Source organism: Lissotriton helveticus, chromosome 2_2 (assembly GCF_964261635.1).
Source record: "Lissotriton helveticus chromosome 2_2, aLisHel1.1, whole genome shotgun sequence".
Lineage (NCBI taxonomy): Eukaryota > Metazoa > Chordata > Amphibia > Caudata > Salamandridae > Lissotriton > Lissotriton helveticus.
Window position 1 is genome coordinate 341,937,542 of NC_136060.1, and position 15,493 is coordinate 341,953,034.

Below are 15,493 nucleotides of genomic sequence, written 5' to 3' on the forward strand. Positions count from 1 at the left end.
TGGTGTTAATCACTATTTGAAATCAAAAGTGAGGCTCTATGCAATAACAACCTCCTTCAATTGAGGTTTCCATGGTACTGTTAGAAATTAACTGATTAATTATTCTTCTAGTTTGTCCCAGTAAGTAACACATTGCTTCACAAAAATATATTGGTATGTTGAAACAAAATATGTTTTTGTGATTTTTAGCTAAAAGCTTCATTGCTTTAGATGACTTTGTTGAAATAACCAAGAAGTACGCCAAGGGAATTATTCCAAGCAATTTGTTTCTGAGTGAGGAAGACGATGATGAGATGGCTGGAAAAGCTCCTGATGAACTACCACTTCAGCTAAAGGTGAGAATTATGGTTAAAAATACCATGCATAGTTTTAATCTTCATGCTTAATCAAAAGTGTTTTCAGTTATGTAGGTCTCGTTTTAAAGAGGTGAATTAAGGTCACTTGCAACCCAGCATTAGTTTAAATATAGGAATGTCTACATTTTCAACAAAGTGCATTGTACAAATGACAACAATGCAAAAAGACTGTACTACAGCCAATAATGTTAAATAGTGAGCCCTCTTTGTTATGATGTGAAGCGAGGATTAATGTATAAAGATAATCTAAAGGTTTGCTTGCAGAGCAGTACAACACAATTTGCCTGTCATTTTTATGGCTGAAAAAAACATTTACTGGATGAGTAATGAACAGCTACTCTGAAGGGAAACATTGTCCAAGATTTTAAAATGCTCCGTTTGCCTAAATATTTTGCTCATTCAGTAAAAGGTTCGCCGTTCCACTAGCACAAAATACAGTCTCTGCACTTGTCCTGCTTTTATTTACACATGTGGTATACTAATTTTGTTCAAGGCTCCTATTGCCATGTAAGCTCAAATAGGAATTCTGCTTTGAGTGTAGTCTGTTATACCTTTGATCTGACCTACAAAATTAAGACAATAAGCCTGTGCATCAAAGATATAGGGGTTCTCTAGTTGTGAAAGGAGAAGAAGTGATTGTCCTAGATGATTTAAATATTCTTGTCTAGGTTCTTTGCAATAAAGTACTATTTGTATTAGTATTTGTTGGCAGTAAAGTTAAATGTGGGGTGTTTTCAAACAGTAATCGATACAACACACTGGAGGTTACACAGTGGCTCTTATGTTTCCCCTATTGGGACTAGGTACAGTGAAGAAATCCTTTTACCGTATCTGGCTAACCAGTGCTTAATAACTATTCTATTAATTTATTTTTGGTCTGGGGAAAACGGGGCATACTATTTTTATTATTATAAAATTATAAAACCTATTAGTATGTGGGATACATTAGACACCACGAAGGCCTGTGACCTATTTAAACAATGGGCTGCAGCAGATCTATCTCAGAATCCAGATACTCTATACATGACATTTTTACCGCAATTTGTTTGTCACATTTATTTATTTATTTGCTTGTCTTAAACCTGAATTTATTAATAAAAGTTCTTGTCCAGATAAGGGTAGTGCATGGTTCTCTGTTGAATTAGGGAAGAAAGATGAAAGATTGAAAGTACTGAAAGAACATGGCGTGGATCGTGTGGTGAAGCATATTGGGCATATAGAGAGCACTGTTGGGATCTTATTGCTCGAAAATGTTACTACAAGGGGTTTCTACACTCACAAAACCTGAATGTATGACCCCTCTTTTCCCAACACAATCATTGTATAATACGTTGGCATCAAATTTTACTAAAAAAAGAAGGGATATCCATGTTAACTTAAAAAAATAATTAGATTTGGATTGCAATAGGGAAATTCTGTTTTCTGGTTCACCTTCTGTTATTGCTGATCATATATTAGAGACTTGCTGTATCTGAACCAGATGTGTAGAGAATATTTACACAAAAATATGGATTTCTATAGCACCTTTTCCATGAGAATTTTCAAAGTTAGTGCCTCTGCTGTTATTCCAGCAATCGCCCCTAATTCTTAACACTAAATTCACCTGTGGTTTGTTTCCACAGGGATGAAAATAATTGATGTTGAAGCAGATCCTCAAAAAAGCTAATATTAACCCTTCAGATGAGGCTAATTATATACAAATTACCCTGTTGCCATCAGTTTCCAAAATGAGGAATTTCTCACTTAGTGAATGGCGGGACACCTAGAAGACAATAAGCTGCAGCATGACATGGGACACCTAGAAGACAATAAGCTGCAGCATGAGATTCATATGGAATATAGAGCAGGATTAGGAGCAGAAGCCTCCCTAGTGTCGGCAGTAAATAATCTAAAACAGATTGAGATTGCAGCAGCCCAATTTGTCTTAATTTTACTTGACCTGTCAGCCTCATACAATACAGTTGATCAATTTACGCTGATCAAGCGTCCGGAGGAGGTGGGGTTTTCTGGAATATAATTAAACTGGTGTTGATCCGTTCTACATAACAAAGTTCTTTCTTATATTATCTTCTTTTCGTTTTACAGCTATTACATCTTCATGCGGTGATAGTCACTATAGTCTATTCTTTTTAAGACCTACATTTGACCATTAGCTGACATCATTAGATAATGTGACTTTAGTATAATTTCCATTGTCTAACTTATTTTACTACTTGAAAAACCTGTACGGGAGATTCAAGAGATCTAACCGAGTGCCTTTAAGCAACACTGCATTGGTTGAATTGCAGTTTTCTGAGATTATATGGATTGAATTCCGAAGTCCTATTACTAGGCAGAAATAATCCCTACACCCTCCCAAATCTTGGCACGTCCAAAGTCCCCATGGATAAAGTAGGGTCTAGGTTTTTGTTTGATAAAGAACTTACTTTGCATCCACAAATGAACTTCTTATTTTCCTCATGTTTCCTTAGAATTTTGAAAGAAAACTCTTCCTTTTACCCTTTCTCATCTCAGGACTGTGGTGGTTAATTCCATCCATCAATAAATTACACAAGCACGTGCTATGTGGTTCTTCATGCTCGATCTTTGCACAGGCTGCAGGTTAGACAGAATTTTACTGTAAGGTTAGTTTTTAATATTCACAAATTTAACTGTTACAGAATATATATATATATATATTCACTGAAAAAACCATAGGTTTCAGGCCTTATATAGTTAGGAATTAGCATTTAAAAAACCTTGGAAATTCACTGAAAAAAACATAGGTTTCAGGCCTTATATAGTTAGGAATTAGCATTTAAAAAACCTTTAAAATTCACTCAAAAAACTATAAGTTTTAGAGGTGTTATAGTTAGCTGGACATTTCACTCATACAAAACCATTGAAATTGCTCCTATATAGTTAGTTGTACTAACTATATTTCGCGCACCCGCAATCCACTGCTGATGATGTCACATATTACATCATTCATGACATGGTCAGTGATATCACTGATGACATCTCAAATGACATCACTGATGACATCACTGATGACATCATCCAGTGAATGTGGTTTGCTTCGTTATTTAAATATGCATTATATATATATAGCAATTTGCATTGAAGAATGAGTGGATATATAAATATTTGGATGGAGGATTTAGTAGCAGTGTAATTGACTGTTTACTTGACCAATTTATAGTGTCTCACTAAATATAGTGGATAGTGACTAAACTGTTTGAATATCTGTATCACTTTGTCAGTTGTTGTGTAAACTGGTTCTCCAGTAGGTTACTAGCTATGTGAAAGCCTGTATTAGTTATTGATTAGTTAACTGAGTATTTGTATGGGAGAGTGAATGTGTGTGTGGTTCGGTGGGGGGAGGGGGTGACTGCCCAAAGATGTGTGAATAGTTGATTCACTAGATATATGAAGTTAAAACTACATGTTCTAACAGTTGTTTGGGTGAGTGAATATCTTTATGGGTGTGGTGATGAGCAAATATATTTCTCAATGGTACATGTCCAACAAACTAGAAAAATAAAAGGCAGTGTATGTGTCAGTTGTTGTATATTAATAAGTATACATAAGACTCAATGATTGTGTGAATGACTGTATGGATAACTTTATACTTGGAATAATGATGACTTACTATCTAAATGAATAGATGAAGTTGTGTTTGTATAAGTGTGTAGCTAAGTAAATATGTAAGTATGATCCATTTTTTGCATAAGTGAGTAGGATGACTTCATATGTGAATAGGATGTGTGCTGGTGTGTAATGTCGATTTAGGTGTATAAGTATTTTTGATAGTGTTCTATTGCTCAATTCAATTATTTTATTATGATTTGGAATTCCGAGGAATTCCACATAAAATACAGATAAAACAACATTTCATTCAAATCGCAATAGTTAAAAACAGGAAAAGGTGTTCTATTGCTCATTGACAGCATGTATGAGTGAATCTACAGGTAAGTGATTAGATGTGTGTATACATATATGAATCACTGAGTGGGTTTTTAGATACTTGTATTGCTGTAACAATAGGTTCAAATATGATACTCTGTATTTTACAAAGAGTAATGAAAGATTTTACTAGTGTATGAAAAGGTGTATGTGATTGTCACGTGGATGATGTCATCAGTGATGTCATCAGTGATGTCATTTGAGATGTCATCAGTGATGTCACTGACCATGTCAATATGCGCCAGCAGGTGAACAGAACAGTCTCTACCTGTTGGGGCATAATTCACATCTTGAGGAGAATCAAACACTACTTATCCCAGCAGGCCAGAAAGCAAGTCGTGGTTGCTCTTATTGGCTCCCGACTTGACTATGGCAATGCGCTGTATGCAGGTCTCAGTAAGGGGCTGCTGCAGCGCATTCAACTGGTCCAAAATGCGGCAGCTAAGTTTGTGTTGGATCTACCCAAACGTGCATCGGCCACCTCCGCCAGGAAGGCATTGCATTGGCTACCTGTTGAGGACAGGATCTCTTTTAAAATCCTGTGCCTTACCTTTGGCGCCCTAGCGAGAAATAGGTCTGTGGGGATTGGGGCTCTTTTGACCCCCTACTGCCCCTTGAGGAATTTGCGCTCTGCTAACAAATCCTTGTTATCTGTACCACGCATTCGCAGAGCCAAATGGGGTGGCAGAGCTTTTTCCACAGTGGCACCTAAAATGTGGAATGCTCTTCCCGTTGAAATTAAGGCCCTTCCCACTCTTCAGTCCTTTAGGAAAGCTTTGAAGTCACGACTATTTGCCAAAGCATACCTGTAGTTTTGCCTCTGCCTTTAAGATTTATTTTATAGGCGCCTTGATGCCTTCGAGTTTTAGTTGCGCGGTTATAAATTTTCTTTCATTCATTCATGTCATGAATGATGTAATATGTGACATCATCAGCAGTGGATTGCGGGTGTGCGAAATATAGTTAGTACAACTAACTATATAGGAGCAATTTTAATGGTTTTGTATGAGTGAAATGTCCAGCTAACTATAACACCCCTAAAACTTGTAGTTTTTTCAGTGAATTTGCAAGGTTTTTTAAATGCTAATTCCTAACTATATAAGGCCTGAAAGCTATGTTTTTTTCAGTGAATTTCAAAGTTTTTTTTAATGCTAATTCCTAACTATATAAGACCTGAAAGCCCACCAGGAATCTCCAGTATGCGCCAGGGGACTGCATTGCAGAGAGGTGTAATGATACACGCCCCTTTTTACACCTCTCTGCAACGCAGCCCCCGTGCATGTTTGAAGAGGGGGAACTAATTCCCCTTGCATACTGGGGGCCCCTGGGGGCCAACTAGCCCACCTTGAACCTCCAGTATGCGCCAGGGGCTGCATTGCAGAGGTGTAATGAGGCTATGCCCCTTTTTTTAATTTATTTAAAAAAGTTTTATATAGCGCTGGCTGGACCCGAGATATCAGAGCGCTTTACATGAACATAAGATCATAGTTACAGGTTACATCGTTACAAAGGTTACACAGTTCTTCGAGCATGGCAACATAGTTACTTCTAAGGTCGAGATAAACAATAAGCACAAATACGTAAGGGGAAAAGAAGGCAAGGTGAGAGATTCAGGGGGGGGTTGGAGTAGGGGGAAGTAGACAGATAATGACGGTGGGGAGAAGAGGGGAAGGGTGACGGGGACACAAACCGGTAGACGAGTCAAGGCAACGTCCAAAGTCCAGTAAGCTGTGATCCCAGGGGAAGTCTATTGCGAGAGGCTCCCTTTACGCAGTGGACTCTCTCAGAGAGGTCTCTGAGACTCCAAGGCCTACATACTGGATCCTTCCCCAAAAAGGGGAGAGGGAGTGCTTTGGCAAGGGGTACCATACCTCAAGTGTGAGTGGCTCCCTTTGCACAGTGGACTCACTCAGCGGGTTCTCTGAGACTCCAGAGTATAAATATTGGATCTTTCCCCAACAAGGGGAGAAGGAGCGCTTAGTCAAAGGGCACAATGGACAGGGGGTAGGCAGAGTAGCAGGCAAGGGGAGAGATTCAGGGGAGAGAGGATAGGAGCTAGGGAAGAGACAATAAGGAGAGACGAAAAGAAGTCTGCCTAAAGACCGACTGGGTAGGTGACGACCAAGGAGGGAATCCAAGGCCCATCTCCCCTATAGCTAAACTAAGTAGCTCCATCGGGCATCAGACAAAATAGTTCAGTCTCAAACCATTGAGAGAGGAGGGAGGGAGTGACATAAATAGAGGGAGGATGCGGTAGGAGATGATAGGAGAGACGACAGGAAGTGCAACAATGTGGTTCAACAATATCCTAGAAGAAGATCAACAAGTAAACATTAAATCAAACAATCAGCAATACAATTAGGGGAGGAGAGAAAGGCATGAGAAAGTAGTGGGGGGTAGGGGAGGAGAGAGAGTGAGGATAAGGGAAGAGACAACCATAGAGACGAAAGGAAGTCTGTCTAAGTTTCACAGAAAAACAGGGTGGGGACAAAGGGCAAGGGCATGTGAGAGCTGAGGACAGAGGACAGAAGCTGGAAAGAGTAGGAGCGGAGAGGGGGGAAGGTTGTATAAGGTGAGGATCGCTAGGTTCAGGATCAAAAGTACCGGGTCATCAATCTGCACAGATTCTCAAGGTGGGTGCATTGTTAAAAAACAGACCACAAGGTGGAGCTCCAGGCAAAGGACGGGAGCAGTTTACAATTCAAACGAAAAATAGATCAGGAGTCTTTCTTTAGAAAAGAGGCACTGTTATTCTAATGGCAAGGCGTCCATCTTGAAGGGCCTAGAAGTCGTCAGATCTCGGCTTTAGCACTATTTTGTAAGGCTAGTTGGATCACGCAATTTCGGTGCGGCAGTTACTACTCCATTCATGCCAGCGCTGCTTCGCTCCTGAATTCCACCCTGCCCTGCCACTATAACCATTTAACCCCGTGGCGGTGAACTGGGCATGGAGAACTGGGCGGCGAACGTGCAAGCCACGGATGGAGCGGGAGCATTGGAAAGTTCCGAGGCGCCTTGCAGATACAGGCACTCAGGAAGCGGAGATGAGCCGTGCAACTCCCAGGCGCTCGGCGGCGATGAGGAAGATGCTGCCACTGTCGATGGTCGATGGGGATCTACGCAAACTAGCAGCTGGGTCAGCCGTCGCAGGTCGATCGTTGACCGACCGCAGGAGAAGATAACGAGCGGCACATTCCTCGGCAGGGAGGTGGCATGGAGCTGGGGAAGACTTCGGTGCGGCTGTGGTTGCTGTGCAATTTCTTCCAGCTGTACTCTCGTTGCAGAATGCGCTCCGTCAGTTGCTCACTCGTGGGCAAGAGAGGCAATGAAGTCTCTACCAGCCGCTCACCTGCTGCAGGAATCAAGGCAACGCCAACAATAAGGGAGGGGACTTCCGTAGGAGGCAGTTCACCTCACTGTCTTCCTCCTCTTCCTCTGCCTCCTCAGATTCATTCTCGCTGTCCTCAAATATGGCAGACTTTGTGCCACGCTGTGGCTTGGCTGCGGAAGAAGAACAGGATGGTCCAGCTTCGCCTACCGAAGAGGTCGCCTTCTTACTTCCGCTCACCTCTGGCTTTTCTGTTGTGCTGCTTGCATCTTTGCTCATGGTGTCTCCTGCACGACTTTTCCTTGTTTTAGAGGTGTCCAAACTGGATGAGATCCCGGTAGCTTCATCAACCTTGCAGTTCTTGCTTTCCCGGTCTCCAGAGCCTACCTCTGGTTCTACCTCTCCATTAACAGTAGGTTCCTTGTGAGCTGCTTTTTCATCTTTGTTGCAATGCCCCTTCTCGCCACCATCCATGGCTGCTTTGTCCTTTACACTTTTGGCACAGTTTTGTCCATAGCGTGTTAACAACTCTTCAATAGTCATGGTAGCTTCCTCGTGCAATAGGGCAGTTTCCTCGTTATCCACATCATCCTCCTCGGCCACTTTCTCCTTGTCATCGTCTTGTCACCCCCTGGCGCGTTTGCAGAGGGGGAACTAATTCCCCTTGCTTCAAACATGCACGGGGGCTGCATTGCAGAGAGGTGTAATGAGGCCACACCCTTTTTTACACCTCTCTGCAACGCAGCCCCCGTGCATGTTTGAAGAGGGGGAACTAATTCCCCTTGCATACTGGGGGTCCCTGGGGGCCAACTAGCCCACCTGGAACCTCCAGTATGCTCCAGGGGGCTGCATTGCACAGAGGTGTAATGAGGCTATGCCTCTTTTTACACCTCTCTGCAACGCAGGCCACTGGCGTGTTTGCAGAGGGGGGACTAATTCCCCTTGCATACTGGGGGTCCCTTGGTCATATCTGCCCAAACGCCGAAATTCCGAACGATTGAAAATGACTTTTCTTGAGAAACATTTGGATTATCATGTCCTATACTTTGGAATTTTTGAAAGACTGACTTTGAGGATGCTATAAATTACTCAAGTCTGCCCGAATTGTGTGGGTAAAATTGATACCTAGTCACTTTGAATAAGAATGTACTTATGTCTCGTCTAACATTTGGAAGAAATATCTAGTTATATGACAACAGGATACCGACATAACTTGAAGGAAATAAGAACGCCCTGAAGAAGTTTTGTTGTACAGAACGAAACGCGTCAGCTGGCTGTGGTACATAAACTTAAGGAAAATAAAAGCATTTGAATATACACCAAGATTCAGCGCTTCAATAAGGACTCTAAGTGATATGATTTGATTGGACTTATTGTGCAAGTGGTGCTGTGCCAAACTTTGGAAAATTCTCTACTACTCTCTACTACTTACTCTCTACTACTCCACTACTCTCTAATACTCACTCTCTACTACTCATTCTCTACTACTCACTCCCTACTACTCACTATCTACTACTCTCTACTACTCACTCTCTACTACTCTCTACTACTCACTCTCTACTACTCTCTCTCTACTACTCACTCTTTACTACTCACTATCTACTACTCTCTACTACTCACTCTCTACTTCTCACTCTCTACTACTCTCTACTACTCACTCTCTACTACTCTCTCTACTACTCTCTACTACTCACTCTCTACTACTCACTCTCTACTACTCACTCTCTACTACTCACTCTCTACTATTCACTCTCTACTATTCACTCTCTACTACTCTCTCTCTACTACTCTCTACTACTCACTCTACTAATCACTCTCTACTACTCTCTACTATTCTCTCTCTGCTACTCACTCTCTACTACTCATTCTTTACTACCCTCTACTACTCACTCTCTACTGCTCTCTACTACTCACTCTACTACTTACTCTCTACTACTCTCTACTACTCACTCTCTACTACTCACTATCTACTGCTCTCTACTACTCACTCTACTATTCACTCTACTACTCTCTACTACTCACTCTCTGCTACTCTCTCTCTACTGCTCTCTACTACTCACTCTCTTCTCTCTACCTCTCTACCTCTCTCTACTAGTCTCTACCTCTCTACCTCTACCTTTACCTCTCTACCTCTACACCTCTGCCTTTCTACCTCTCTCTACACGCACACATATACACATATATATGCATATATATGCATATGCATTTATGTATGTGTATATATATATACATACATATATAAACATATATAATCTGCATATCTATATAAATACAAATATAAATGCATGCATACATATACATATATGCATACATATGCATGTTATTTACATGAAAGTTTTAAAAACACTAATAAAAGCAAAGCTAAAAAGCCACCTCATTACAAACAAAATGGCTTTAACTTAAACGAGGGCGAGATCTATTTCATTTTCAATGCTTGTCTACTTTGGTTCCATCAAGAAGGCATTCAGATGTGTCACACATTTGCCATAAATTCTGAATGTCAGCACTCTAGTTGCTCATTAGATCACTGTAGTAAAGCTACTGCTCACCAGGGAAGTCTGCTGCTAATCATACTTTCTATTTCTATGGCACAATGAACCCCCTCATTTTGTTCCTTTTTAAATTAAATGTTTTCAGACTTACCACTTCATTCCAATCAAGATGGCTTCTGGTGTGCCATACTTTTGTCATAAGTAAGACTGTTAGCGCTCTAGTTGTTCTTTAGAACACTCTGGGACATTCTGTCATTGGGCTATACTTGGGCTACATCTGGGTGATATTTGGGCTAAATTTGGGCTCTTTTGTCTCTGGTGGCCATCTTGGGAGACTGCATGTCACAATTTTTTTATGAAATAGAAGAGGATTTGGGAAGTCACTCAAAATGTGCCCTAATTTTCATTTCTGCAGCACTAATCATACTTTCTATGGCAAAATATACCCCCTCATTTTGTTCCTTTTTAAATTAAATGTTTTAAGAGTTACCACTTTATTCCAATCAAGATGGCTTCAGGTGTGCCATACCTTTGTAATAAGTAGGACTGTTAGCGCTCTAGTTGTTCTTTAGAACACTCTAGGAAGCTGCAGTAGAACACAAAGGAATCAACTGACAGTTTCTGTCCTTGTTGGATGTACATGTTTTACTGAGAATGTCAGACTTCATTCTCACATGACTGAGAAAGATAATGTGAATTTACAGAAAATATGCTTTCAGTTTAGCTTATAGATCCCCTTCCAAACCACTGTGAGAAAAGCATGAGATAATAGTTTTCTTTCAAACATGATTCATGATATCCCAGCAGAAGGCTTTTTCACATGGTAAAATCACCTTAGAACACACCACAATTCCTAAAATGAGTATGGTACCATCAACAAATGATTTATAATGTAACTAAAGTCCTAAAACCATCTATTAACTACAATGCTTTTTAATGAGGTGCTATCATGTATATTGGTGCCAAGATGGCTGCCAACACTTCTTGGATGAAGTGCTGACAGCCAATCAGATCTCACGATGAGATGTGTGGTTAGGCTCCGCCCAGATATATATGTGTTTTTGAAGTTAATTTTCATAAAAACCACTGGAGCAATGTTCACCAAATATAGCAAAGGCACTTCTGCGTACCTGTCCCTACAATTTTGCCAAGTTTGGTGTAATTCCGTTCAGCGGTTCGGGCTGTAGCCTTGTCAGAACGTCCTATTGAAATAACATGGGGAAAATACGTTTTGGGACCCCCCTTTTTTCTCAGCCCCCACTTCACGAAACTTTCAGGGAAGGAGCGCAGCGGAGCTGGCCAAAATTTTGGAAAAATTACACGCGAATTCCTCCACCGGCGCCAAAGTTATTCCCAATAGAATGTTGCGGATTTCCTATGGTTGCTAGGTCCTAACTATATATACCTACTGGCTATCGCCAGTAGGTAATATACATATATATATATATCTATATCCAAAAACACACAAAGCAACCCTTGTTGAGGCCGCCCACATGAACCACCAAAGCCTCTTCTGGCGAGGATAGCAGCATTCTCGGCTCACAGCCAACATCAAAATCTCATGGCTTGACGCGTTTCGGGTTCAACACCCTTGTTCACAAGCCCCATTAAAGATGAAACGCAGCAGCACTTGTAATGGACATCTCTGCTATTTATTAAGAGCCTTGCCCCTGTGGGCGTGTACTCTCGCCTGCTTGGGCGTCGGCCGCTTTGGCTTCTGGTATTAGCAGTCCATATACAACATCAAATACCCAAGTGGGTTGCGCTGAGTTCCAAAATTAAATGTTCATAAAACCCCAGTGGGTCGATGCAGGCACGTTTTCTGGGATATGCTGACAACTAAAACAGTCTCTCACTCATGAGGATGGTCCGTCCTGATTTCAGCGCCTCGTTACAAACTGACGCTGCAGGTCCGTGTTCAAGCAGCGGTTCGGCCTCGCGACTGGGTTCAGCCGCTAACATCCAAAAAAACACAAAGCAACCCTTGTTGAGGTCGCCCACACGAACCACCAAAGCCTCTTCTGGCGAGGACAGCAGCATTCTCAGCTCACAGACAACATCAAAATCTCATGGCTTGACGCGTTTCTGGTTCAGCTTAAGCTGCCTTCAATCAATAAATTTCGACTACTCACACGTTCCTGTTGGTCTCTCTCATAGGGGCGAACTCTTTGTGTGGATGTTAGCGGCTGAGCCCAGCCGCGAGAGAGACCCACCGCAAGGAAGCAGGCTCGGGATGGAGCCAGTGCAGCTCCATCAGTACACCGGGAGCTGCGTTCGAGGGGGCAGCTTATGAATTAAGCAGCGGAGTCAGCAGCAAGTTCATCGACCCACATGGGATAATGTGATTTTTAAGACTGCTTACTGCAACGCACTCACAGGAGTTGGAATATTCTTGCACTACCAGGACCAGCAAGCCAAGCGATTGGCCCCGCCCACTGGGGCAGTCCCGGGAACAAAAGTGTGCAAAGAAACAGCGCTGCAGTATTAGCGGAACTTTGAGCCATTGAGAAAGGGAACTAGCGTTCCCGAAACGCGTCTGGCAAAGGTCAAGTACTTTTTTGCATGGACTTTACAGCCCTGTGTTTGCTTAAGCTGCCTTCAATCAATAAATTTCGACTACTCACACATTCCTGTTGGTCTCTTTCATAGGGGCAAACTCTTTGTGTGAATATATATATATATATATATATATATCGAAACAGTTCCTGCCCGTCCCACTCAAAGGAACAGCAGCACGCAGGCACGGACCTCTCAGTACCTCCTAGGCAAATCAATGACCTCCACGCAGAAAAATGTGGCAAAGCAGTGCAAAAATGTATTTCGGCATAAGATGTCTCAGGCAAGTGCCCTCCATGAAGCGTACCGCTCCTCGTGGGAGCTTGGTCACAAAAGAAACAACGCTGCAGTATTAGCGGGACTTTGAGCCATTGAGAAACGGAACTGGCATTCCCGGAATTCGTCTGGCAAAGGTCAAGTACTTTTTTGTATGGACTTTACTGCCCTGTGTCTGCTTAAGCTGCCTTCAATCAATACATTTCTACTACTCACACGTTCCTGTTGGTCTCTCTCATAGGGGTGAACTCTTTGTGTGGATGTTAGTGGCTGAGCCCAGCCACGAGAGATACCCACCGCGAGGAAGCGGGCTCGGGATGGAGCCAGTGCAGCTCCATCAGTACACCGGGAGCTACGTTCGAGGGGGCAGCTTATGAATTAAGCAGCAGAGTCAGCAGCAAGTTCATCGACCCACTTAAGACTGCTTACTGCAAAGCACTCACAGGAGTTGGAATATTCTTGCACTACCAGGACCAGCAAGCTGCCTTCAATAAATAAATTTCGACTACTCGCACGTTCCTGTTGGTCTCTCTCATAGGGGCGAACTCTTTGTGTGGATGGATGGATATATATATATATATATATGTGTGTGTGTGTGTGTATGTATGTGTACACATCCATGTTTTTCGTTAGTTGCTCCCTGCTTACATTTGCCCTTGCTCTCCCTTTTCAAACCAGCAAAATGGCGCCGGCTTTCCTAATGCAAGAGTTGGCGGGTGAGCCTTCACATTTGTTGTTCTGATTCTTGGAAATGCCCTCCCACTCTCTCTTCTCCTACAGAAATATCTCCAGTCTCTTAGAGAGGCCTTGAAAGCTCATGTATTCTGCTATGGACTTAGAAGCTGTTGGTTTGTTCTCAGGTGTTCCTAGTGTGAGGATCCCTCTAGGCATCTGTTGCGCTTCATAGGTACTTTTAGTCATTCATTCATTGCTAATGTGTGTATAACCCCATCTGCTTAATGAAAACGGCATTGAACGCATTGTCAAGTGCAACTTTTTGGATCTGTGGTAACCACCTTAAGCCCAGCTACAACCCCAGAGGATCGGATACAGCCCCTGTTGCCCAGGCATGTCATATCCAAATATTGTAAAACATTAGCCAAAGTCCCCATAATATGTCCAGGTGAAGCTTCAAAAAACCTTTGGACTGCCATCATCTGCCCAGTTCACACCATTATGTAACCAAACCAAAATCTATTATTTTCCAGGTAGTGTCATAAACTACAGGGTTGTCCTCATATGCCAGTGTCGCACTAACTATCTCAAGCTGCGTTCCAAGGCACTTTCTCATATACATTTAGATACCTTTGCATGTCCAAATGAAATATCCAGTGGTGTGGAACAGACATATAATGCAAGGTACAGTGATCTATTGTCCAGATGCTGCCATCGTATGTCAGATACAGTTTCACCTGCTAAGTCCTAGGCCACGGACGGACTCAAGTCAAAGAGCGTCCTGGTCTAGACTGTGCAGATAGGAATTTGAAAATATGTATTTGAAAGTGTGGTGTAAATAACATTTTATCCTTCAAAGACGCATTGACCCCAAATAACCAAAGGGAACGTCTTAACACTGCTAAGAGGCAATCAGCTGAGCCTTTCTCTCACATACTTCATGAACCCATTTGTAATACTTCTGCCAGCTATTCCTCAAACATAGGTTTTTGATAAAACCAAATTTGTTTTAACATCAAATGTAAACACCTTTTCCATGTTACAGTAGGACTAGTCTCTTATTTTCTTCTTGTCCTCCGATTGACGTTATTTTCACATTACGCTAAAGTTGTGTAGTATGTGTAATACTTAGTTTGATTCTTTGCATGATCGACAAAGTCTACCGTCCCCCTTCCCTGAAACGTAACTTGATGAATTCTGGGTCTCCACCTGCCATTGCTGTCTTCATCCTTGCTGACCTAAAACTTATACTACATGTCTTAGTCATCTTGCAAACTGAGTGGTAGTGCCCTTTTGACTGGACAGCCTACGCCATGTGTTGCTTCTTTCAGAGCTGTATCATATTTCTCTAATCTGTTACTCTCTGTTACCAAAAGCTTTGACCAGATCAGCCCAGTACTGACTGCCCTTACTTGGCTTCTACTTGAAGTATGAAGTACCTGCAAGACCCAGACATACAAAGCACAAAAACATACATTTTCTGGGGGTAACCGGGTCTCAAGAACCAAACCCCTTCTGCACCGTAAAGTTTCCCTATTGAACAGCATGTCCACCGAAAAACGCTCATTCCCAGGAAACGCTTGAAAGATTTCGAGCTCCTCAAAGCCAGATCAGATTAGCTCCTTTAGTCTTCAAGAAGGAACTGAAGATTTGTCTACGAAATATTCATAATCACCCACATAAGCACCCTGCTGCTTGACTGCTGAGCAACTCCCTTTATCCATATCAGATTAGCGTCATCACAGAAGTGACTTCAGAACGTGCCTGACCCCTTCAACTGAAAGCCTTTTGGCCTTCGATTTAGATCTTCTTGCGTCCTGACAGCTTAGAAGCCTCACTGTAATTTTCATCAATACCCAGAAATT

The 15,493-nt window shown here is 42.1% G+C and overlaps 1 protein-coding gene across 11 annotated transcripts in view; it reads left to right on the plus strand.

The window, feature by feature from the left end:
• Positions 1-15,493, plus strand: part of WFS1 (wolframin ER transmembrane glycoprotein) — a 351,956-nt gene that overhangs the window by 305,532 nt on the left and 30,931 nt on the right. For all 11 annotated transcript variants that reach the window (XR_013608353.1, XR_013608352.1, XR_013608354.1 and 8 more), the window contains one exon: positions 190-335. Coding sequence is in view for 8 of the 11 variants with exons in the window: in XM_078678499.1 (XP_078534625.1) it covers positions 190-335 (146 nt within the window). In the remaining 3 variants the exon portion in view is untranslated. The remainder of the gene's footprint in view (positions 1-189; positions 336-15,493) is intronic.